Source organism: Borostomias antarcticus (assembly GCF_949987555.1).
Source record: "Borostomias antarcticus genome assembly, chromosome: 23".
NCBI lineage: Eukaryota > Metazoa > Chordata > Actinopteri > Stomiiformes > Stomiidae > Borostomias > Borostomias antarcticus.
In genome coordinates, this window is record NC_140256.1 from 12,775,106 (window position 1) to 12,802,010 (window position 26,905).

General features: G+C 48.9%; 1 protein-coding gene across 1 annotated transcript; it reads right to left on the bottom strand.

The window, feature by feature from the left end:
* Window positions 1–3,336: 3,336 nt before the first annotated feature.
* Window positions 3,337–26,905, bottom strand: LOC311324390 (THAP domain-containing protein 6-like; the record flags this gene model as incomplete). Its single annotated transcript, XM_084456851.1, has 5 exons — window positions 3,337–3,428; window positions 3,550–3,760; window positions 4,150–4,248; window positions 26,298–26,490; window positions 26,832–26,905. The coding sequence occupies 5 exons, from the start codon at window positions 26,903–26,905 to the stop codon at window positions 3,337–3,339; spliced, it is 669 nt and encodes a 222-aa protein (XP_084312977.1).

Genomic DNA, 26,905 nt, shown 5'->3' on the forward strand with positions numbered 1-26,905 from the left:
CTGGTATTAGAGACACCTAAGCAAGAATCAACTTTATATGGACAGCAATGAGACTGGTGAAGTTCTGCCCCAAAATCCCACTACACTTGCACAGAGTGTGAGAGAACTGGCCCAGAGCATGCGGCCTGGGGAGTCCGGAGGTGCCCAGGGAGAAGTGCTGGATGTACTGGACCCTGCCCAAACGGAGGAGGAGCTGCAGGTCTTTGAGGCCAGGTTGAAGGACCGGGAACATCAGAGGAAGATGGTGAGTGTCTGCAGGGCAGAACTTTGTCTTATTTTGGCAGGGAAGGGTGCAGTAAATGACTGTCTTTGTTTTGCAGACACAATACCTAGGTGCCATTGGTGGCAGAGACTTGGCGGACACAGTCCGGCGGGTGCTGTCAGCTGTTGCCACACATGCGGTGTGGAGCGCCTACAGTGTGCAGGGGAAGAAGGGAAAGAAGCCACTGAAGTGTATGACACTCTTCAATGTTCTAACACGTAAGAAATGGTTCATATTTTTAATATTATTTAATACATCGTCTTTGTTCCATGACCGATGTGAATTGAAACCATTACCTTTCTTGATAACTTAAAGGTGCAGTTATCGTCTCCATGCCGAAGGCTACGATGGCGGCGGTGGCCGCCCAGCTGCAGGAGACATTAAAACATGCCCCTGCTAAATGCAGAAGGGTAAGTGATGTCTTTTTTTGGGGGTTTCTCCTACCCAGTGACACGGCATGGTTCCAAAGATTGTGTACCACTTTTTTGTGCATGTATGTGCGTTGTGTATTTACGGCCATTTCATTATGTCTTTAGGTATCTGCAGAAGTCCGTCTGAGCACAGCCCATCCAAGCACAGTCCATCTGAGCACTGCCCAGCATTCTGATGAGGAAGACTTCCCTTCCTAGCTGCACCCCAGCCCATCTGACGCCCACCCGCAGCCCATCTGAGCATAGCCCCCCTATCTGAGCACAGCCTGATTTTTTTTTGTAAATAACTATTTTTGTAAATAACTTTTTTTGTTTTTGTTTTTAAAACTTTTTTATCATGTTGCAGGCCAGACATTGTGTGTACTTTTTTTTAATATAATATTGTTCTTAACTGTTAATGGTGTTGTGTCATAACCTTTGTACCATAATTTTGCTTGCTGCATTGACTATGACATTAATAGGCTCTTTGCACAAGCTCCACTACTTCCTGACACAATACAGGCGTATTTCTTTCCTGTCCTATACTAGTGGATGGAAGTGATGGATCAGGTGCGCTGCACACCGGATTCATCGCAATTGCTATCCAATAGTATAGGACGGTAAAGACATATTCCTGTAGAGTTTCAGGAAGTAGTGGAGCTTGTGAAAGGAGCTGATTTGTTTTGTAATGCAAATTATAAATGTAGCCAACGGAAGTGTAGACCACGTTGCAGCAAAGTAATATATATGTAAAGTAATATATAAACGTATATACAACGTTGCAGCCAGGTACTTACTGTCCACGTTGCAGCAACGGCGACAAAACGTGCGAAATATACATCGAAATCATCACGGAAATCACAACGTTGTGTGCACATTGCTGGACCTGCACGTTGCAGCAACTTGTGTGCAGATACCGCATTTGCGTTGAATGCACGTTTAACTTGACGTTGAGTGGACCATACAAAAGTCTAAATTGCACGTTGCTGCAACATTGCTGCAACCTGATTGTGTTAGTAGGGTAGACGCCTCATTGACATGGAGGTATAGCTCATTGACCGTCTCGGACCGCTGCTACGATACGTCAACATCGCCGCCATATTGGAGAGGGAGACGCTTGTAGCAAACAGTATTCTAGTAAGTGAAGGGGAGCTGTTTTTTCTGGATAAAAAGTACTATAAAGTTTAAATTTCTCAACCAATTTCAAAGAGTCATTTTATATTCAAGAGTTTATGATCTATGTTCAGTACAGAAAAAAAGTTTTATCTATAGTTACTTAGAATTTCAATAGTTAGGTTATAACAGTAATAGTTACTTGATCTGAGTAACTTCCCTGGTGGAAAATCTGTAGTTTAAGAGTGTTCAGTTTTGCTATGTGATGCAGCCTTAGTTTGTGGAAGACAGACACAACTACTGACAAGAGCAGAAAATGGTGGTTGTCAATTCCATACTGTGTTTCCTGAATGTGCTCCCTGAGGGAAAACACATAAGCTGACCAAATCTCAGCTCGCACAAACTGATTGATCAAGGACACACTGACGGCTTGCCCTGATGAAGACTGGCGAATACACCGCTCAGCTGATCTGACCACCTTCACTGTACCCTCAGAAGGAATCATCAGCCCTCCTTTGTTTTTTAGTGTAAGCAAGTGGTAGCTCTGATCAAATGATGCAGGTACAGCATCTGTCACCAAGCTAGCACGGCACACATCACAGGACAGCTTTCGCAAGACCTGGCAAACGACAAAACCTGCTATGTACACAAGGGCATTTTCCACAAGGCCACCAAAGCGAGTTGGTAGGTAGCTATGGTCACACAGAATCGCAGAGATGTTAACAAAAGGGGATGGAAGGTCTTCTGTTTCTTCTGCTGCTACAGCAGAGGACATCTCTACAGCAGACAGGGACACAGTCTCATCCAGTGCTGCCACGTTGCCTGACGTGCTTGGAGAGACACCGCACTGGACCATGAGACAGCAGAAAGTGGCCTGGAACTGACCTGCAGTTGGGTTGTTATTCCAGCCCCCTACAAAACAAGTTCACCCACACACACAAACACGCAAGCACGTGCACGCAAACACACACACACTTATAGTCACTTTTTTCAGACAAAAAAAGACAATTTACAAACTTCCGAGATCCCTACCTGATGCTCTGATTGCATTGAAGAGAAGCTCCAAGGGATCCTGGCTAAAACGATACGTGCAGACGTATCCCTGAGATTGTATCAGTTCAGGAATCAGCAAGATTAGGGTGTCAAAATTGATGATGAACCCCACAACAGACATGTACGTTCAAAAGAAAATGTGTTGTCAATTTGATCATGGCAAAGCAAGATACCCCAAGAGAGCACCAAGTAATTTTGTTAATTGGAAGTTGTAAATGTATTTTTCCACAAATATCCATGAGATGTGACAACACAGGGTTAGCTCATCAGGGTCTCCTTGCTCTCCTCTGGAACACACACACACACTCTTTAAGACCCCTTACCACATCACATCAGATATTCGTTTCTACCATTAAGATTCCTAACTGACGGAAGTTCTTCCCACACTGGTCACAGTGGTATGGCTTCTCTCCTGTATGAACACGCTGGTGTGTCCTGAGACTGTCCACTCTAGTGAAGTTCTTCCCACACTGGTCACAGATTGAATTACATGATTATTTAATATTGTGGTAGGTGGAGAGTGATGGCAAACTCCCTCTGGTCTTTTGTGTATTCATGGCCCTCTTTTGACAGGAGGTGTATTGGAAGATCTGAAATTCAGTTAGCATACACTAATTAGTAAGTGCCCATGAAATAATAACTAGGAAGTCTCACAAAGATGGGAAAGTTTAAGGAAAGAATAAAATATACATAAAATCATTTTAATTTTACCTGAATAGAAATTGAGCCTCTCTTTCAGCTCTTCATTTATGAGATTCTTCCCCCTCAGATCCTCCAGAAGACTATGCACTGTGTTCTTTGCCCTCCGTTCTCGGTCCTTTGCGTTCCTCATCTCTCGCTCCAGACTCTCCACCCTAGCCAAGGCTTCACTGAGTTTAGCCTTTACATCAGTGGGAGATGCAGGCAATGCATATGAATGGCCCTAGTAGAAAGAAGGATACAAATATTTTCATTAATGTTTATATAACATCACTCACAGTCACAGCTGTTTGGTGCACAGTTAGTACAATGTACTATCAGCTGGCCTGCATTCTTAATCTCATCAGCCCTCAATTCCACTGCCACCACTGTGTGTGTGTGTGTGTGTGTGTGTGTGTGTGTGTGTGTGTGTGTGTGTGTGTGTGTGTGTGTGTGTCATGGACACATTCAACACTAGCATGTTTCTATGTCTGCAGGTGTATACGTGAGTGTGTCTAAAAAGAGTGGCAGTGTGTGTGTGTGTGTGTGTGAGAGAGAGAGAGAGAGAGAGAAAGATTGGAATATAACCAGGGCCATGATGCTGTTTGGGGCAGGGCAAGTACAAATACTCACATTAGGCGGAGATTCATTTTCTTGCATATGCAGAGGACAGTCCACTGACAGTATCTCTTCAGCCTTCCTTGAGGTTTGTGTTGTCCTGGTTGCCAATGGCTGAAGTGAAAGAAAAAAATAACAATTTGCAGTATATAACTTCATCAACATCATTGATTCCTAAACATTCAGAAAGAACAACCAAAAAATCATATCAAATCCTAGTCTAGGCTAGCTACCCTACTAACACAGTACGTAAAACTGACGGGACACATTGGTGTAATTGTGGTAATTTTGCGACGTCACCACCAGCGGACCTAGCTGACACCTAGCTGACACTTGCCTTTTCAGTCGCAAAATAACCAAAATAGCCGTCCTCAAGTACACTGTAAGGGAACGTAGCCGCCACTGCTGCTTTAATCCGTAACTACGATGTAATTAAATAACGTGACAATGTGGTTACATCACAGTCCCAATCGGACTTTATTGGAAATGTACATTTAGCGTCACAGTGGGTCCGAATGTTTGTATTAGGCTACTTACGTTTTAAAATAAAATTTGAAGTCTTACAGTTACAGCAGCAATGGCGTAGGCTACATTGGTACGTGGACCAACAATCTTCAACAATCTTCAACAGTACAACAACTTCAAACTTCAACAGTACTACAACAATCCTCCCACCTAAGCACTTATATTATATTGCACTGTACTTTAGATTGTGATTCTTGCACTTTGCCTTCAGCACTAGATTATGCTCTTATAAGACTTGTTTTAGAAAGAAGATGCACTGAGTTCTGGCAAGTATTGGCTTTTCCTACGTTAAATGCAATTATTGTTAGTCGCTTTGGATAAGAGCGTCTGCTAAATTACTGTAATATAATGTAATGTAATAGCATCGCGATCAAACCTGGTCTTAATACAAAACGTAAAAAAACAACTGTGGGAGCGGAACTGCACATGCGCATATGCGCTTCAGTTTCCCATTTGCTAGCTCGGGCTGTCATGTGACGTCAATTAAATTACACATCCTGCTTTGTTCGGTTGATTCACTATAGTTGAAGCACACTTGGCGTCCAAACAGAATTCTCTATCGACACCGATGGTGAAAATCACGTGTGGAGACGACACCCTTGTCATGAGCCACTGGACTTTATTTTTTACATTTTCTTAGTCACAGGTCGTTACAGCATGTCTACGTACGAGATTACAATAGACAAGACATATCACAATTCTTTATGTAAACAGGTACAAAGGTAGAGATTACAATATTACTGTTAGGGATCAGGATGGAGGACCCAAGAGCAGACACGATTGGGGTGAAAGCCCGTAGGCACGTTTATTGCGATCCGGGGAGAGGCAGGCAGTAACGTGATCCGTAGACAGGCGTGGGTCAGGCGGGGACGTGGTAGTCGTACAGGCGATGGTCAGGCAGGAGCGTGGTAGTCGTACAGGCGATGGACAGGCAGGAGCGGGGTTGTCGTACAGGCGTGGGTCAGGCAGGAGCAGGGTTGTCGTACAGGCGTTGGTCAGGCAGGAGCGGGGTAATCGTGCAGGCGTGGGTGGGAGAACAGGGTAAGGAAGGTTCAAAAGACAGACGAGGCAGGGAGCTAGAGACGTGTACCCACTAGGTTAGTTAGTCAACGATCTGGCGCCGCATGCTGTGTGGAGTGGCTTCTTAACCTCCTGGGCTGATGGGCTGCAGGTGGTGGCTGGCCAGGATGGGGTGCAATCACCGGAATGGCTGCAGGTGGTGGCTGGCCAGGATGGGGTGCAATCACCGGAATGACCGGCAGCTGCTCACGCCGACGAGCCCGCAGTTCCCTCTGTGCCCTCTGGGAGGTGCCAGGGGACTCGTTCTCGGAGATAGGGTTAGGGGCAGGCAGAGAGGCAGGGTTAGAGGCATGGGTTGTGACAGGACCCCCCCCTCTACGGGCGACTCCCGGCGACCGACCAGGCAGGCCAGGGTGGGCCCGGTGGAAATCCCGGACAAGAGAGGGGTCCAGGATGTGCCTGCGGGGCACCCAGCTTTGCTCCTCAGGCCCATAACCCTCCCAATCGACAAGGTATTGCAGACCCCGGCCCCGGCGACGGACCCTCAGCAACCGCCGGACAGTCCAGGCCGGATGGTCGTCGATGAGGCGGACGGGGGGAGGAGCATCGCCTGGGGGGCAAAGGGGACTGACCTTCACAGGCTTGATCCGGGAGACGTGGAAGACCGGGTGGATCCTCATGGCGGGGGGCAACCTGAGCTTGACCGCCACAGGGTTGACCACGCTCTCAATGACGTAGGGGCCGAGGAAGCGGGGGACCAGCTTCCTGCAACCTGCCCGCAGCGGAATGTCCCTGGAGGAGAGCCAGACCTCCTGGCCAGGCACATAGTTGGGGGCCGGGGTCCGACGCTGGTCGGCATACCGCTGGCTTCTGCGGGTGGAGCGGAGCAGGGCCGAGCGGGCGGTCCTCCAGATCCTGCGGCAGCGGTCAATGTGGGCCTGGACTGACGGGACAGCCAGCTCCTCCTCCTGCTCAGGAAAAAGGGGCGGTTGGTAACCCAGGGAGCACTCAAACGGGGACTGACCTGAGGAGGCGTTGGGCAGGGTGTTGTGGGCGTACTCGACCCAGGAGATGCGCTCGCTCCAAGAGGCCGGGCTCCGGCCCGTGATGCACCGCAGGGCAGTGCCCAGGTACTGGTTGGCCCGTTCCGCCTGCCCGTTGGTCTGGGGGTGGAAGCCCGAGGACAGGCTGACCGTGGCCCCCATAGCCCGACAGAACTCCCTCCAGACCCGAGAGGTGAACTGCGGCCCCCTGTCTGACACAATGTCGAGGGGGATGCCATGGAGACGGACCACGTGAGTCACCAGCAGGTCCGCAGTCTCAGAGGCAGAGGGGAGCTTAGGCAGCGGCACGAAGTGGGCAGCCTTCGAGAAACGGTCAATGATGGTCAGGATCACCGTGTTTCCCTGGGATGGGGGGAGACCGGTGACGAAGTCCAACCCAATGTGGCTCCAGGGTCGGCCGGGAACAGGCAGGGGACACAGAAGACCTGAAGGGGGCTGGTGGGAGGACTTACTCCGGGCACACACCGTACAGGCCTGGACGTACTCGGTGGTGTCGACGGCCATGGTGGGCCACCAGAACCGGCGCCTAAGCAGGGTTAGCGTGCGGCTGGCTCCTGGGTGACAGGCGAACTGGGACGTGTGGGCCCACTGGAGGACCTGGGTACGGACCCGGTCAGGCACAAAGAGGCGGTTTGCCGGACCACCGCCTGGGTCTGGCTGAGTCCTCTGGGCCTCCCTCACGATCCCCTCTACCTCCCAAGTGAGAGCACCCACCACACAGGAGGAGGGCAGAATCGTGTCCAGCTCTGCACTCCGCTCCGGGGGCGAGAACTGGCGTGAGAGAGCATCTGGCTTCACATTGCGGGACCCTGGTCGGTAGGTCAGGGTGAAATTGAAGCGGCCGAAAAACAGAGCCCACCTGGCCTGCCGGGGATTCAGCCTCTTTGCGTCCCGGATGTAGATCAGGTTCTTGTGGTCAGTCCACACGATGATCGGCTGCTCCGTCCCCTCCAGCCAGTGCCTCCACTCCTGCAGTGCGAGTTGGACCGCGAGAAGCTCCCTGTTTCCTACGTCGTAGTTCCTCTCGGCCGGCTCCAAGCGGCGGGAGAAGAAGGCGCAGGGGTGGAGCTTGCCGTCCGTCACGGCCCTCTGGGACAGGACCGCCCCAACCCCCGTGTCGGAGGCGTCAACCTCCAGGGTGAATTGGAGTGAGGGGTCCGGTTGGATGAGGACAGGTGCGGAGGTGAACAGGGCCTTGAGGGCCTTGAAGGCCACGTCCGCCGCAGGGGTCCAGGCGAAGGGGATGGCCGTGGATGTCAGCGCTGTCATGGGGCACGCCACCCGGCTGTAGTTCCGGATAAACCTCCTGTAAAAGTTAGCGAACCCCAGGAACCGTTGGAGCTCCTTGCGGGTGGTGGGGACCGGCCACTCAACCACCGCCCTGATCTTCTCTGGGGAAGCCCTCACCCTCCCGGCCTCAATGACGAAACCCAGGAACTGGATCGTGGGCACGTGAAACTCGCATTTCTCCGCCTTGAGGTAGAGCCTGTTCTCCATGAGCCTCTGGAGGACCTGCCTGACGTGCCCGGTGTGCTCCTCCATGGTGCGCGAGAAGACGAGGATGTCATCCAGGTAGACGAAGACGGTGTGGTTGAGGAGGTCTCTGAGGACGTCGTTCACTAGGGCTTGGAAAACGGCCGGGGCGTTGGTTAGGCCGAAGGGCATGACGCGGTACTCAAAGTGCCCGAGGGGGGTGTTAAAGGCCGTCTTCCACTCGTCTCCCTTCCTGATGCGCACTAGGTGGTAAGCGTTCCTGAGGTCGAGCTTGGAGAACACTGTGGCGCCCTGGAGCGGTTCGAAGGCGGAGGCGATGAGCGGCAGGGGGTAGCGGTTCTTGACTGTTATGTCGTTCAATCACCGGTAGTCGATGCACGGGCGTAGGGTGCCGTCTTTCTTGCCCACGAAGAAGAAGCCCGCTCCTACGGGTGAGCTGGAGGGCTTGATGAGGCCGGCGTTCAGGGACTCGTGGATGTATTTCTCCATGGCCTCTCTCTCAGGACGAGACAAGTTGAACAGACGGCCGGAGGGCAGGGGCGCTCCTGAAAGCAGTTCAATGGCACAGTCGTAGGGGCGGTGAGGAGGCAGGGAGAGGGCCCTCTGTTTGCTGAACGCCTCTCCGAGGTCATGGTAGATGGAGGGAACCGTGGACAGGTCAGGTGGCTCCAGTGAGGCGCTGACGCCCTCTGTAGGCGGGGTGGCAGAGGTGAGACAGGTCCTGTGGCAGTGATGACTCCAGCCAATCACCCTGTTGGTCTCCCAGTCGATGTGGGGGTTGTGGCGCCGGAGCCAGGTCTGCCCCAGGACGAGGGGACTCTGGGGTGATGAGATCACCAGCAGGGAGAGGGTCTCGTGGTGGTTGCCAGACAGACGGATCTCCAAGGGCCTTGTGACCTGGGTGACCTCGGCCAGCAGTCTCCCGCTGAGGTCGTGAACGGCAAGGGGCGTGTCCCGGGGTTGTGTGGGGATGCCGGCCTGACGGACGAGCGTGGCATCGATGAAGCAGTCGTCCGCGCCCGAGTCAATCAGAGCAGGTACGGGAAACGGCCGGTTGTTAGATGTGATCACCGCTTCCAAGTGCAGGCGCCCCTGGTGGCTGGGGGTGAGTACGCCGCCCATCAGTGACGCCCCGCCCAATACCATGGGCTCGTCCTCAGGGGATGGAAAGGCAGACAGAGCAGAGGAGCGCAGGGGGGCGGAGTCGGGGCGAGACGAGAAGGGGGCCGGCTGGCCTGGGGGACGGTGACTGGGAGGCCGGACAGAGCCAGAGGGACGGGTGGCTCTTTCTCTCCTGCGCTCCCGGAGCCTGTTGTCCATCTTCACGGCGAGCGAGATGAGGTTGTCCAGGGAGGTGGCATCTTCCCTGAGCGCCAGCTCATCCTTAATAGTCTCTGTGAGGCCTGAGCGGAAAGCGGTCTGGAGGGCGGCATCATTCCACCCGCTCCCCGCAGCCAGGATGCGGAACTCCACAGAGAATTCTGCCACACTCCGGGTGCCCTGCTGGAGATGGAGCAGGCGTGAGGCGGAGTCGCGGCCGTGGGCTGGATGGTCGAAAACTTTTCTAAACTCCACACAGAAAGTCTCGAAGGACCCGAAACAGGCCGCCCCTGACTCCCAGACTGCTTCAAACCAGCGGAGGGGTTGGCCGGTCAACAGGTTGGAGACGAAGGCAATCCTCTCCGCGTCCCCAGAATACCGGCTAGGCTGGTGAGCGAAAATGAATTTGCACTGCATCAGGAAGGGCCCGCACTCAGCCAGGTCGCCGTCGAATGGCCTGGGGTTGGAGAGCTTGGGCTCTCTCCGGGGCCGAGCGGGGGAAGCGGCCTCGCCAGGAGCTGGAGCGGCGGGCTGGTCCTGGGGTGGTGCTGGGTCCTGGGGTGGTGCTGGGGCCTGGAGAGGGGTAAGGTGGGCGATCAGGTTCCGGAACTCCTGGGTGAGAGCCTGCAGGCCCTGGTCGGTTTGGGCTGCCTGGGTGGCGAGCGCGTTCACGCTGGTGGAGAGGCCCTGCATGGCACTGGCCGCATGTTGGAGGTCAGAGTCGTGTCTCCCAATCAGCGTACCTTGGCGGGCGATGACAGTGCGTATGGCGTCGACGTCCGCTGGGTCCATGTCTTGGCCAGATCGTTCTGTTAGGGATCAGGATGGAGGACCCAAGAGCAGACACGATTGGGGTGAAAGCCCGTAGGCACGTTTATTGCGATCCGGGGAGAGGCAGGCAGTAACGTGATCCGTAGACAGGCGTGGGTCAGGCGGGGACGTGGTAGTCGTACAGGCGATGGTCAGGCAGGAGCGTGGTAGTCGTACAGGCGATGGACAGGCAGGAGCGGGGTTGTCGTACAGGCGTGGGTCAGGCAGGAGCAGGGTTGTCGTACAGGCGTTGGTCAGGCAGGAGCGGGGTAATCGTGCAGGCGTGGGTCAGGCAGGAACTGGGAAGACAGGGAGAACAGGGTAAGGAAGGTTCAAAAGACAGACGAGGCAGGGAGCTAGAGACGTGTACCCACTAGGTTAGTTAGTCAACGATCTGGCGCCGCATGCTGTGTGGAGTGGCTTCTTAACCTCCTGGGCTGATGGGCTGCAGGTGGTGGCTGGCCAGGATGGGGTGCAATCACCGGAATGGCTGCAGGTGGTGGCTGGCCAGGATGGGGTGCAATCACCGGAATGACCGGCAGCTGCTCACGCCGACGAGCCCGCAGTTCCCTCTGTGCCCTCTGGGAGGTGCCAGGGGACTCGTTCTCGGAGATAGGGTTAGGGGCAGGCAGAGAGGCAGGGTTAGAGGCATGGGTTGTGACAATTACATGCAAGCTTCATTTACAATGTTGGCCATCTAATTTGTAAATCCGATTAGTAAACATTTGCAGACCATTTGCCCCATCAGTAAACAATAGACACCTCATTTGTAAATCTGATTCATAAACATTTGCCTATCAATAAACAATAGACACAGTAAACAATAGAGTGAGGGCTTTCCCGTTTAAGACCCCATGTAGATTCTACAGATTGTCTCACTACTAGGGAGTGTTTACTAAGACACATTTCATCAATACATTAAAAGAAAAATAACTGTAAAACAGGTTAACCTCGCTGTTCTCTCAAAGGACAGACATGAATGTAATCACACAAAAAGTCTCCCAGATAGACCCAGAATAAATCCTCCTGAACTACATGAATCACAATGCCAGCTTGTCTAGGAGCTCACAGCAAGACATTTCTCTGCTTGTTGCACTTGTAGTATGTGAGAAATACATTCATCACATTCATCAGGCACAGTCAGAGGGTGAATGAATGGAGCTCAGGCTTGTCCGGAGGCCTTCAGCACCTGAAACAGAGACAATCAAGGTTAGTCTGACGAAAGAGACAACTTATTCAGAAGTGTGTGTGTGTGTGTGTGTGTGTGTACCTGTTTTGGTGGAGCTCCATCCCTGAGCTACTGACTAGTTCTTCAACTGGTGTCTCATGGGCTTGGCTCCGGGGGCCAGATCCCAAATCTGTAAATCATGATCACAGGGAAACATTCATCAGCCATCAGTCACATTTGTTTTCACTCAGCCCAGTTCATGATCTAGAGGTGGTTGCATTTACATGACACTGTGTGTTACATCTTACATAGCCTCCCAGTAGTGTGTGTGATTTACCTGAGCATGAGGGCGGCAGTGCCTCAGATGAAGAGAGCGTCCACTCTTGGGCTTGTTCTGGGTCCGTCTGGAGAGCAGATTTTGGTTCCTGATTGTGGGCATCTGTTATCTACTGTCTCTTGTTGGGCCAATGTGCAAATGTTAGGATTTACAGTGTCTTGTCAAAAACTGTGTAGGAGTCCCAAAAACACAGTGTAGCGTGGCCGATCAATCTTGATTGCTCTTTTTGTCAGCTGTGATTTTGGTATGAATTTCCTGTCTGCGTCCCTCTTCTGAAACCGGAAGGCATGAATCACGAAGGAAGTGCATGGGTGATTGAAGAGAGGGGCAGGGTTTGTGTAGACAAGGCAAAGAGCTTTGCCATCTGCAGAGATTTCAACTAGAGGTCTTCTCGGGTCTAAAATGTGGACCCGAAACCGAGATGGACCCGAGACATTTGTTCCGAGATCCGACTAAATCTGATCATTTTTTAAAATATGTATACCGGACCCGATATTGTCCGAGAGCAGGAGTATGACAGAGACCCGAGACCCGAGTCGGATCGGGTATTTTACAGATCCGACGGGCAGTAGTAGCAAGTAGCAGTAGCATTAATCACTTAGGCTGTCACGGCTGTTGGCTTGCATGCTGTTGCATCACAGTTTGATGGAATTGCGATTTCCTCTCAATCTTGACAGGATCAATCGCTGTTTTGTCAGGCTGTGATGTGGCAGCATGGAAATGAAACGGCCGTAAATAAATAAGACTACACAAAGTTGCCACTAGGTTTGACCTCTTTATATTCATTTTCTTTCAGCTTATTTTTCACAAGGTAGGCTACTGGTGGCGGCTGCCGTATCTCCGCTCGCGTCGCGCCGGCGGTCTCACTGAATTCATGTCATGCGTTTCTCTCGGGTATTACGCATAATGATAAACAGACCCGGGACCCGAGGTAACAGAATCGGATCCACCCGAACCCAATTGACCATAATAAAAGCGTGGAAATGTGGACCCGGACCCGTTCGGGTCCTCTCGGATTTACCCGACCCGTGAAGACCTCTAATTTCAACAACTTCCACACACTGTCCATCCTCTGTGATGTATGCACAGTCCTTCTTCTGGCTTGACACTTTCACTTTGTGTGGTTTGACATGTGTGTTGAAATTCCTTTCCTGCAGTCTTTTAGCCACCTGTTTGATGGGCCTGTTCCCAGACCGCACCAGCCGCTTGACGCCATGAAGGTAGTTTTCAAACTGGAATGCACTGCAGTTGTCCAGACCGCCATATTTTTTTGCCTCAGCAGTTATGTGAACCAAAGTGTGCACATTGTACACCATGAAGTCATCGCCATAGTGGAACCTAGCTTCCAGAACAAAGTACTTCAGCAGCTCGTGGGCATAGGTACTGTGAACTTTCAGGAGCTTTGGACACGCCAGAATGCCCATAGCGACACTGAACACCATAAAGTGCTTGTATAGTTCATCTTCCAGAAGACCTTTCAGCACAAGTTTTCCTGTGTAGAGCATGAACTGCCGGAATTCTGTTGCTTTCCATCTCTCCACTTGATCAATCGATCGAGGCGACCTTGCAAAGTCTGATGGGATGCTGTCCTTGAGATCACGCATTCTGTCGCTGAGTAATGCACATTGCAGGGCAGACATTCTGACACCTCGCTTTCCTTTTCTGGTCCAGGTGAGGAGCAGTTTCTTCATAACCCCAAGGCAACACTGGTGCATGTAGTCAATGGGGAAAGCTGCAACCATGTCAATTGGCAAACCGGACAGTGGGGTGTCACCATGATGGTGTTCTTCTTGTGTTTTGTTTCTGAAGGAGTGATCGTCCCTCAAAACCAGGTAATCTACTTCTGGGTATGTAACTCGACCAGTATAAGCACCCTTTTGCTCACACTTGTCACATCCATGATAGCCAGTGCAGTATTTTGTGTTCCTCACAAGAGCACGGGCAGGAGCATCACAGACAATGCATCGGATTCTAACCTGGATCATCTTGCCTCTGAACAGAAGGCCATTACTCATCACAGCATTCAGGTCAGCAACCACCTCCTCCAAAAAGTCCAAGTCTTTGGGTTTGCTGTCCCCAGCAGTGAGAACTAGAGGGAAGATCTTGACAGGATGAAGCTGGACAGCGCAGAGAACAGGCCACATACTATTGCCTGAGCTTTTGAACAGTGGTAGGCCATCCACATTAATGGACAATTCAACCTCTGTGATGTTCTCGCAATCTTCGTCAGGGTATTGCTCAAGTGTATCAAGTAACTGCTTTTCCAGGGAAAGATGGATGTATTCCATCCCCGACCTCTTCTCAACAATAATGTCCCTGGGAGTTTGCATTACTGTACGGCTGGTGGAAGGCAGTTCTTGGTGGCCATGTTGTTGCAAGATCTTGAGTAACGCATCCAAGGCATTATGCTTGATGAGGTACTCATTTGTCCAGTCCCGCAAGTCCTCACGCAGAGAGGCCGGATGATCAGAGTCGGTATCATCATGGCAATGTTCGGAGTCATCTTTGTGGTGATGATCCGAGAAATCCTCTCGCCGATGATCCCAGTCATCCTCTCCGCTGTCTGCAAGGGCATCGTCATCGAAGTCTCGGACATCAACTCTCGCCATCTCATCATCATCTCTGCTGCCTGTAAGGGCATCTTCATCCAAGCCTGGGACATCAACTATCGCCATCTCACCATGATTATTATGGCGCTCAGGAATATCCATCTCCTTACAGCTTTCTGCTGTGCCATCTGAGGATTGAGTGTCACTGTGTTCAGCATTGTGGAGGGGGCGTTGAAACTCCCTAAGTCCCTTAAGCCTTTTGTGTCCAGCCCTCCAGTGCCTTTGATACTCATTCCTTCTCTTTCTCCTTTCTTCCAAGTCCATCCTATAAAAAAAAAACAAAAAAAAAACAAGAGCTCTTTTATAAATAGTCTCAACATGACTGACAGACAACAGATTGTGATTCGAAATCACAGAAACCCGACTACTGGAACTGCGGTGTGTATCTAGCACGTACACAGAGCCCCAACACAAAGCCATGATGGCGGCGTACACAGAACAGCATCATTTGACCAGCCTTATTTGGGCGGGCTAACTTGACAATATGTAACAACTATCACCGCCGACCAACTGCATAATATTCTATAGTCACTCGCCTTGTAAATAAACTATTGCTGGTCGGATAGCTAGAGCGAACAATAACAGCGTCGCATAGCAGTGACGCACTACAACGGCGACTCACTGCTATGCGACGCTGTTATTAGGGCCCGAGCACTGGTGGTGCGAGGCCCTATTGAAACTCGAAGGATTATTATTAGGGCCCGAGCACTGGCGGTGCGAGGCCCTATTGAAACTCGAAGGATTATTATTCTCCTTCTCCTTCTTCTCCTTCTCCTTTACTCCAAACAAATGCCTTTTAGGCGGCCTGAACATCGATGAAAACGGATGAAACTTTGCAGATACGTCAGTCCCGGTGAAAAATTTGATAATTCATGGGTGACGGAAATGGGCGTGGCAAAACGGCTCAAGAGCGCCCCCTGGAAAGTTTCAAATGGCGAGCCCCACCTTTCAGTTTGATGTAGGCTAACGAAATTCGGTGGGCATATGTATTTCATCGAGCCACACTTAAATGTCTCTTGGAGCTATACCCAACATGCAACAGGAAGTCCGCCATTTTGCTCTTAATGTGCCATTTTGTCCTTGTTTTGACCATTTCCATGCCTCGTACTTCGACGAACTCCTCCTACAGATTTCATCCGATCAACTTCATATCGGGTCAGCTTCATCTTAAGACCTTTGTGATCAAAAGTTATCAAAAAAATTGAGTTTTCACCAAACACCCTTGCCGTGGCGCCCCGCCAAAGTTTGACATTTCGCCATAAAACACGAAGTCCTCATAACTCCTCCATACATTATCCAATTTGTCCAATATATCTCACGCTTCATGACGGTTCTGTCCTGAACACATCTATGTGTCAGTATTGCGTCATACTTATAGCGCCACCTATTGGTGAAACAGGAAGTCCTCATAACTCCTCCATACATTATCCGATTTGTCCGATATGTCTCACGCTTCATGACAGTTCTGTCATGAACACATCTATGTGTCAGTATTGCGTCATACTTATAGCGCCACCTATTGGTGAAAAAGGAAGTCCTCATAACTCCTCCATTCATTATCCAATTTGTCCGATATAGCTCACGCTTCATGACGGTTCTGTCCTGAACACATCTATGTGTCAGTATTGCGTCATACTTATAGCGCCACCTATTGGTGAAACAGTACGTCCTCATAACTCCTCCATACATTATCCGATTTGTCCGATATGTCTCACGCTTCATGACAGTTCTGTCCTGAACACATCTATGTGTCAGTATTGCGTCATACTTATAGCGCCACCTATTGGTGAAACAGTACGTCCTCATAACTCCTCCATACATTATCCGATTTGTCCTATATATCTCACGCTTCATGACGGTTCTGTCCTGAACACATCTATGTGTCAGTATTGCGTCATACTTATAGCGCCACCTATTGGTGAAACAGGAAGTCCTCATAACTCCTACATACATTATCCAATTTGTCCCATATATCTCACGCTTCATGACGGTTCTGTCCTGAACACATCTATGTTTCAGTATTGCGTCATACTTATAGCGCCACCTATTGGTGAAACAGGAAGTCCTCATAACTCCTCCGTACATTATCCAATTTGTCCGATATAGCTCACGCTTCATGACGGTTCTGTCCTGAACACATCTATGTGTCAGTATTGCGTCATACGTATAGCGCCACCTATTGGTGAAACAGGAAGTCCTCATAACTCCTGCATACATCATCCGATTTGCACCAAATTGCTGACGCTTCATGAAGGTGGCCTTCTGAACCCATCTATGTGTCGGTATTGAGTCACACTTACAGCGCCACCTACTGGTGAAACAGGAAGTCCTCATAACTCCTCCATACGTTATCAGATTTACTCAACATTTCTCACGCTTCATCAAGGTACCGTCCTGAACACATCTATGCTTCGGTATTGAGTCACGCCTAGAGCGCACCTACTGGTGACAGGAAGTTTCTCTCAGTACTGCACACCGGAATAGCACAGCCTTTAACGGCGCAGCACCCCGACACGCGTGGGGTGCGAGGGCCCGCTCACTGCTGCTCGCAGCACTAGTTCTCCTTATTCTTCTCCCCAAACAAATGCCTTTTTGGCGGCCTAAACATCGATTAAAACGGATGAAACTTTGCAGATATGTCAGGCCCGGTGAAAAATTTGATAATTCATGGGTGACGGAAATAGGCGTGGCAAAACGGCTCAAGAGCGCCCCCTGGAAAATTTAAAATGGCGAGCCCCACCTTTCAGTTTGATGTAGGCGAACGAAATTCGGTGGGCATATGTATTTCATCGAGACACACTAAAATGTCTCTTGGAGCTATACCCAACATGCAACAGGAAGTCCGCCATTTTGCTTTTTATGTGCCATTTTGTCCCTGTTTTGACCATTTCCATGCCTCGTACTTCAACGAACTCCTCCTAGAGATTTCATCCGATCAACTTCTTATTCGGTCAGCTTCATCTTAAGACCTTTGTGATCAAAAGTTATCAAAAAAATTGAGTTTTCACCACACACCCTTGCCGTGGCGCCCCGCTAAAGTTTGACATTTCGCCATAAAAAACGAAGTCCTCATAACTCCTCCATACATTATCCGATTTGTCCGATATATCTCACGCTTCATGACGGTTCTGTCGTGAACACATCTATGTGTCAGTATTGCATCATACTTATAGCGCCCCCTATTGGTGAAACAGGAAGTCCTCATAACTCCTCCATACATTATCCAATTCGTCCGATATATCTCACGCTTCATGAAGGTTCTGTCCTGAACACATCTATGTGTCAGTATTGCGTCATACTTATAGCGCCACCTATTGGTGAAACAGGAAGTCCTCATAACTCCTACATACATTATCCAATTTGTCCGATATATCTCACGCTTCATGACGGTTCTGTCCTGAACACATCTATGTTTCAGTATTGCGTCATACTTATAGCGCCACCTATTGGTGAAACAGGAAGTCCTCATAACTCCTCCATACATTATCCAATTTGTCCGATATATCTCACGCTTCATGACGGTTCTGTCCTGAACACATCTATGTTTCAGTATTGCGTCATACTTATAGCGCCACCTATTGGTGAAACAGGAAGTCCTCATAACTCCTCCATACATTATCCAATTTGTCCGATATATCTCACGCTTCATGACGGTTCTGTCCTGAACACATCTATGTGTCAGTATTGCGTCATACTTATAGCGCCACCTATTGGTGAAACAGGAAGTCCTCATAACTCCTCCATACATTATCCAATTTGTCCGATATATCTCACGCTTCATGACAGTTCTGTCCTGAACACATCTATGTGTCAGTATTGCGTCACGCTTAGAGCGCCACCTACTGGTGACAGGAAGTTTCTCTCAGTACTGGACACCGAAATAGCACAGCCTTTAACGGCGCCGCACCCCGACACGCGTGGGGTGCGAGGGCCCGCTCAATGCTGCTCGCAGCCCTAGTTGTTTGTTGGTTCTAGCTAGGCTATCGCCATCGACCAACTGCATAATATTCTAAAGTCAGAGGGACACAACGAACATGCGGGAAAGTGTATTCAATCACGACCAACTGCATAATATTCTATAGTCACTCGCCTTGTAAATAAACTATTGCTGGTCGGATAGCTAGAGCGAACAATAACAGCGTCGCATAGCAGTGATGCACTACAACGGCGACTCACTGCTATGCGACGCTGTTATTGTTAGCCATCTTAGCTCATGCGATTGGTTGCTGACGGTAACTTGGCGTATAAACAGCACACTTTTACCAGCAAAATTTGCCCAGACTTGCCAATGTTGAGGATTCAAAGCCATTGCAATCATAGCTATCAAAAACAGCTATATCACTTACTTCAGTGGGCTACAATCGTTGAAAACCTCTATTATGTGGTTCTGGCTGTATGTTCACACTGTACTGACCTGAAGACGGTAGACAACGGTAGTGTTCTTTTTCTTCTTCTTGTTTTCTCTATGGCAGAAGGCGAAGCGCTGTTTCAGTGTATGTGCCAAAAGATCTTCTTTGTATTCCTCTTCTTTGCAAAACAACAGCCTCCGCTTCACTCGTAGAACTGGGGAACAATACGTAACCTTCCCTTCTTGTAGCAGTACCGGACATCCGTCTGTATCGGTCTGGTGGGATCCTATTGGCTAATGTTAGGCTGTACGTTTTTCATTGGCCACGTTTTCACAAACGACTGACCAATGGCGCGGCGACAGAGATTTCGGTGGAGCATTTAAACCCCACAGTAATGCGAAGAGAACACCACAACGAACAAGAGCAAGAACAAGAGCAAGAACCAAGAGCAAGAACCAAGAGCAAGAACAAAAACCAAGAGCAAGAACCAAGAGCAAGAACCAAGAACAAGAACCAAGAACAAAGAACAAAGAACAACGACGACCAGAAGACAGTACAAAATACATTAAAAGCCAAAGGTAAGATTGTTTTACATTTGTGCATAGTTTTCTGGTTACAACGGCACAACTTTTCAGACCGTTCGCTTATCTTTGCCAAAGCTTGTTGCCAACACAATGCTTTGGCTTTAAGCCCGACCGGGCCGCCGACAGGCAGAAAATAGCAACGCCATGTTCGAGCCTGTTTGCTGAGTTTGAACGGAGCCATGTTGTAAATGCAATGTTTCCCGCGTTGCTTTCTCGTGTCAGGCTAATGCCGTTGCGAATCCTAGATATTAAATACAGTGAATAACTGCAACGAGATGTATTTGCGTCCTGTACCGCCTAAGATGGCTTGTGCTTCATGTTGCCCGCACCGGTGGTCGCCATTTTGTAGCCATCTAGTTAGTGTTGAATAGTATAGTTGAATTGGTCCTTGTTTTAAATCCAGTGGTCGCCATTTTGTAGCCATCTGCGTAAAGTTACTGTTGAATTGCATAGCTGAATTGGTCATTGTTTTAAATCCAGTTTAACTATTCATGTCTTCCTCTCTGCTTTCCAATAGTGTATTTGCGTCCTGTACCGCCTAAGATGGCTTGTGCTTCATGTTGCCCGCACCGGTGGTCGCCATTTTGTAGCCATCTAGTTAGTGTTGAATAGTATAGTTGAATTGGTCCTTGTTTTAAATCCAGTGGTCGCCATTTTGTAGCCATCTGCGTAAAGTTACTGTTGAATTGCATAGCTGAATTGGTCATTGTTTTAAATCCAGTTTAACTATTCATGTCTTCCTCTCTGCTTTCCAATAGTGTATTTGCGTCCTGTACCGCCTAAGATGGCTTGTGCTTCATGTTGCCCGCACCGGTGGTCGCCATTTTGTAGCCATCTAGTTAGTGTTGAATTGCATAGCTGAATTGGTCATTGTTTTAAATCCAGTGGTCGCCATTTTGTAGCCATCTGCGTAAAGTTACTGTTGAATTGCATAGCTGAATTGGTCATTGTTTTAAATCCAGTTTAACTATTCATGTCTTCCTCTCTGCTTTCCAATAGTGTATTTGCGTCCTGTACCGCCTAAGATGGCTTGTGCTTCATGTTGCCCGCACCGGTGGTCGCCATTTTGTAGCCATCTAGTTAGTGTTGAATTGCATAGCTGAATTGGTCATTGTTTTAAATCCAGTTTAACTATTCATGTCTTCCTCTCTGCTTTCCAATAGTGTCCTTATGCTTATGTGTTTAACCTAAGTTCGTTTTTTTGTTTATTGTGCAGAATGTACTGCGTTGTGGAGTTTCTGGAGGAGGGTTCTGTGGCGGCTGTCCCAGTGTCGTGGCTCCGGGAAGAGGTAAGCGAACAATGTGGTTTCTGATAAGAGTGCTGTTTTCCGATTGTACAGGGGAGCAGGTACTAACAGTTATCACTCACAGGGCAACTTGTGTTACTGGACGGAACACAAAAGCAGCCAACGCATTAAGAACAACGTGGAACCAAATCCTGCCTGGAGACTCCACAAAGTTCGCGTGTTTAAGGACTCCAATACTCGTAAGCTGTGTTCATGTACACTGTTAATCATTATTAATTATTCAGAGGAAATAAGATGGTTGAAATGTATTGATTATGGTACTTTCTACACAGCGCTTTATGAAATAGCCAGGGCCATGACGAAGGTGTTTGAGCGGCAGTCGTCAATGGAAGACCAACCAGACACAAGGAAGAGACATCGCAACACACGCTATGACTCCAGTGACGAAGGTAATATAGTTAAGTTAATTCAACAGTCCCTAAAGAGAACTACAACCTAAAGAGTGACTAATCAGAGCTAATGTACTCCTCTAGATGTTCCAGTGACCAGGAAGCGGGTCTGCAGGGGGTCTGACTCCAGTGGCGAAGGTAATATAGTGAAGTTCATTCAACGGTCCCAAAAGAGTACTACTTGAGTTGACTAATCTGAGCTAATCTGATCTTATTTACTCCACTAGATGTTCCAGTGCCCATGCAGCCGGGCGGCAGAACTCAGGCCAGACCAGCTATGCCAGGTGCCAGAGCCGGAAGGCCTGTCCTGCCAGTTATCAATGCAGGTATACATGCATGCATGTTTATGTTGGTGAAATGGCTATGCATATTTGCACACTGACAGTTAACTCAGGGCTTTCTGAAGACTCATGTACTCAGTTCACTAATTCGCTCATCTCACTACTTGGCAGTAGATGTTCATCGCCCGGGTCCTGTGAGCCCAAGCCCTTCAGCCCTTCAGACGTCCAGGCACGAGCAGCATGCCTCAGCGATCAGCACCCCGGCCAGACCAGGTCAGGGTCTGACATGTCTCATGTCGAGTTCATTCTTCCCCTTATGCCAGAATCACTACGCCGCCAGCACCATAGTTTCCTGCTCATCCCTTTATCCTCTGGTTTTCAGGTAGTTCTCTGATGCCATCGCCTCTGACACCAACAGCTCGAGCAGTGTTGCCCTCCAGTTCAGTGATGTCAACGCCTGTGAGGCCAACGGCTCCATCAGTGTTGCCATCAAGCTCTGGAGATGCTGGTATGCAGAATTTTGTGAACTACTTCATGCTGCATGTAGGGATATACTTTGAGTTGAATATCCATTATGGGACCGTACAATTACTTATAGCCACATCTGTGTTTAATATCCAGACTTCCAGAGGATGATCTGTCAGCAGCTCTCCAGCGTCATGCAGAGTCTGAGGGAGATGGCACAGTCGATCCAGAGGCTGGAGCAGAGACTGTCTGGCGAGTCTGCAGACAGCTATCGGGGAGCAGTACTGGACGACCTGCACCCTGCTCAAACGGAGGAGGAGCTGCTGGTCTTGGAGGAGCAGCTGAAGGACAAGGAATATCAAAGGAAGATGGTGAGTAACTTCAGGGCAGAACTTTGTTCCTTATTTTTGCAGGGACGTGTTAAGGAAATGTTTAAGTAAATGATTGTCTATGTTTTGCAGACACGATATCTGAGTTCAATTGGCGGCAAAGATCTGCCAGATGTGGTCCGGCGGGTGCTGTCAGCCATAGCGATACACAGAGTGTGGTGTGTGTACAGCGTCCATGGGAAGAGGGGGAAGAAGCCTCTGAAAGAGATGACCCTCTACAATGTCATATTACGTAAGGGATTGTTCATATTTTCGCAAAATAATACATTGTCTTTGCTTCATGCCATGTGCATTGACACCATTCCATTTTTGGTTAAAAGGTGCAGTTATGGCCTGTAAGCCAAGTACCACTGTGACAGAGGTGTCTGCCCAGCTGCAGGAGACGCTGAAACATGCCCCTGCTCGATGCAAAAAGGTATGTGATGTCAGGCAGTTAATTTTCTCGTATCCAGTGACATGGCACGCTTCCACTGAACGTATGCGACTTGCTTTTACAGCCATTTCATTATGTCCTTAGGCATCTGCTTTAGCCCAGCTGACCTCCCCAGCCCAGCCCCTGACCGCAGCTCCAGCCCTGACCACAATGGAGTATTCAGATGAGGATGACCTCTTCAGCCCAGACCCTCGATTCAGATGTGGTTGACCTCCAGCACAGCCCGTCTCCCTAAACCTGCCTTTCCAGCCTGCCAGGATGGATGCCTTTTTTGTAAAAAAGTTTTTGTAAATTTTTTTTTTTTTTTTGAGGGATACAACGGTCTGTTCCCGGTCTGCCTGCCACAGAATGCGCACTTTGTTTAATTTTTGTTTTTAGAACTTTTGCAGATAATGGGTTGCTAGCCAGAGCTTGTACATACTTTTTTTTGCTTTTCTGGCTATGCGTAATGTGACAGACCGTAAACCTTATCCTTGTAAATATGTATACTTTTAATTTGTAATGTACTTTGTGAAATAAAATGTTCTAAACTGTTAATGGTGTTCAGTCTTATATTGGTTTGTAGCATAATGCTTGCTGCTATATCCCCATATAGCATTAATTCGTTTTTGTACTGGTAAATGCTAAATATAGCCAGTGGTATGCTAAATATAGCCAGTGGTCAGGGTTTAGTAAGTAAGTGACCATATTTGCACCGTGCGAAAAAGACGTGCAGACCAAGTCATATAAATACCTGTAAATCTAGTGTCAGCCAAGTGAGTTTATTACGGAAGTTCCTGCCCACGTTTTTTGCACGCGGCCGCACCGTATTTGCACCGTGCGAAAAAGACGTGCAGACCAAGTCATATAAATACCTGTTAATCTAGTGTCAGCCAAGTGAGTTTATAACGGAGGTTCCTGCCCACGTGATCACGTGCGTTCTTTGCACGCGGCCGCAACTTCGGAATGACGTGTCGTTCTTACGTAGCCAGAGCCGTGGGAACTATTTTGTGGGAGGGGGTGCTGTAAATATGAGGGTCTGGTGGTCCTCTCCATTGACATTTTCGACCTACTCAAGTTTGCAAACAATAGGCCTACACAGCCCCGCTGACTGATTATGATAGAACGCGTCATGTTTATCAATGAGCATAGCCTACCACCTATAATGCAAAATCAGGTCGCAACTGACACAAACCTGAGCAAACATGAAATGTCTGCCATACGCTATATTGCAAACAGGTCCAAAGCTTGCAAACAATACACAAACCCGCAGACTGATGACAGAAAGCGTCACGTTTATCATGCGTAGCCTACCGCTTAGGGCTATACGTTAATCAAATCAAATCAAGCTTTATTTGTGTAGCGCATTTCATACACAAAGGCAACACAATGCGCTTTACAAACGTAGGCCTACGTTAATGCAAAAACAGGGCCCATAACGTAGGCTATATTCACCACAGAAAACAATCAAGTCAGTAAGAAAGCACAATGCCAACACTGCAATACAAGTCTTATTACAAACCCAAGCCATTGCGCCCAGCACACAAGACTATCCAAATAGATATTACATTTTTTCCAGCACAAGACTATAAAAGTAGGCTTCTGCACGGCGGCAGATTATAATTAACCATGTCTTACCTTGAGCTGCTGCAGGGCGGGTCAATCACATCAGACCAAACGTGGCCTTGCGCTCGGGGGTTGTGTTGATAAAAGCTCTCATGAGGGTATGTATGTCCAGCGAGTTCAGAATCTCCGTGTGGACATGCATCAGGGCCAGGTGAGTAAGTCTCTTTTGTGTCATGGTACTGCGCAGCCATGTTTTCAGGCGACGCAAGTTAGAAAAAGTCCGCTCAGATGAGGCCACAGAGATGGGTAGACACAGACATAACTCTATGAGTTTTTCAGCTTCTACAAAGAGAGCTCTTGTCTGTGGATGGAGCTTGGATATACATACTGCTACATCTTGAACTGTGCTACAATCTGACCCTTTGGTGACATCGCCAAGCATTTTGAGCTGCAGATCTAGGCGGCCTGTGTCCAGCTCCTTGGGGAGGTGAAGGGGCTCGAAGTCCACTGGTTTCCCCTCTGCTGCTCGGATTACTGCCCTCTCTCTGGTTGCTGCTATTTTCATAGCATCCTGATCAAACCTTCTCGTCAGCTCCGCTGACACCAAATCAATCGCCTCATAAAAGTCACGTCTCCAAATCACCGTTGCTGTGTCGTGCGCCACGGCCTCTGGAACCGTGGTTTGGCGATAGCGAACAGGGGTTTTGCTCACCCTTGGGGCAGTGTCTGGCATCTTCAGGCCCATTTCTGGAGCACACCTTTCCACTTTGCGGACCATCTTCTCCACGATTTCGTCATCTCTCAGTGACACTACGCGCTCTTTGAGCACATTTGCGCATTCGAGCGCGCCGAGGGCACTTGCTTTGGGGCTCTGCAAGCTCTTGGCCACTGCCTCGCAAGGCTCGAACAGGGTACAATATTGTAGTGTGTCACCCCTGAAGGCTATTCCCTTGCTGCCTAGGAATCGAATGGTTCTGAACAGTAGTTCCAAGACGTTTCGTGCTGTTTGCTGTTGTTTGGCAGCGGCATCAGACAAGAGGGCACTGATAGGAATGTTCCCCAAAGCAGCATGTCTCTGGACTGAGTCTGTGTGCAACTTGGATTTCTCGTGCTCTTTGAACTTTTCAATGGCTTTCCACCAGTTCGCAAACCCCCCTTTTACAAAAGTTGTAGCTTGTTCTCTCAGACGATCATGGTTTATCAGCTTTTTTTCTAACGCTTTCACGCACAAAAAACACAAAACACGGTCACTCTCTGCCTCGTAATGTAGCCACCTCCATTTTGTAAACCACACTGCTTTGAAGGTACGACTAAAAATCTCTGAGCCAAAACGCCTGCCTGGAAAATTGAAGTCTGTTGGCTGAAAGGGCTCCTCAATTCCTGTTAGGCTACTGCTGCTAGCCTCTCCTCCCGCGTACGCTGCTGCTGGAGTAGGTACGTTAACAGGCCCGGCTTCGGTCTCGGCGGCAATGGTGCTAGTAGTAGGCCTACTAGGCCGCAAAGTGAGAGTGGCAGTGCTGCATTCCTCATCCTCAGGACGCTGGACTTCTTCAGTTCTTGTGCTTTTTTTAGGTGGTCTGATAAAAAATTCTGAAATTCGCTTCTGAGCGGCCATTGCGATGCTTCGGTTTGATCTCCACTAACGTATCGTTCATTTGAAACACCAACGGATGTAGGCTAGGCTACGTGCACAGCGTCAGCGTTTATTGGGTATTAATAATTATTAAATTATTCATTGCACATTTTCCCCAAATCTTCCTCAAACAAACTACCTTTAGATCAGTAACAACAGACAAATTATGTAAAATGTTTTAATGCATTGATTAAAAAGTGTACAATGTCAATCCGCCCCCCAAACATTTTTTCACACCAGCTCGCTAGGGGGTGCTGCAGCACCCTCAGCACCCCTAGTTCCCACGGCCATGTACGTAGCGTCTACTAAACGGCAGATCTCGCGTTTCCGTAAATGGCCGCGTAATTTCCGCACGCGGCGCACACGAATCGTCACCTATAGCGGCCGTATGTCGAACGTTTGCGCAACCTGCGTGTGTTAGTAGGGTAGTGATACACCTACTCTCTGGAGATGCGTCAGGAAACTGAAGATAGACGGTACAGCGCCATCTCTAATCCTGACAGTCTGACCTATCTTGTCAAAATCCTCTGTCTTTAAGTGCTCACTGCAGAGCATGGTGTACTCAGTGGCGGAAAAACCTTCCCTCCTTAGAGCTACTTCCCACTGCCTCCTCAACTCTTTCTCCTTGGGAAACCTTCAAAAGTGTGGGAAAAGTTAGCTATTATTAGCTAGCTAACTACAGTCAAATTCATGTCAGTCGCTCTGCCTAAATGAATAGCTTGTCATAAAAATCAGGTTGGTGAAAAAGGCCAATATACAGTAGGTAAAAATCTTGATAATAAGCAATTTATTTATAGAATATCTTATAAAGTATAGCTAGCTAGCTTTCATAGCGCTAGCATGAGCTAGCTAGCGGGAGCTAACATTAGCTAGCTACCGGTAGCTACGTTAGCCTAATCTAGTCTGACTTCGGTTGCCAGCTAGTAAGCTCTCAAAATAATGTTATGATGGCTTAATACAACTGAAAACAATTACAAGGTAGTTCCCCGGGATCTAGTTTGGACTGTGCGAACGTTTGTACATCCCCAAGCTGAACACGAGTGCGGCAT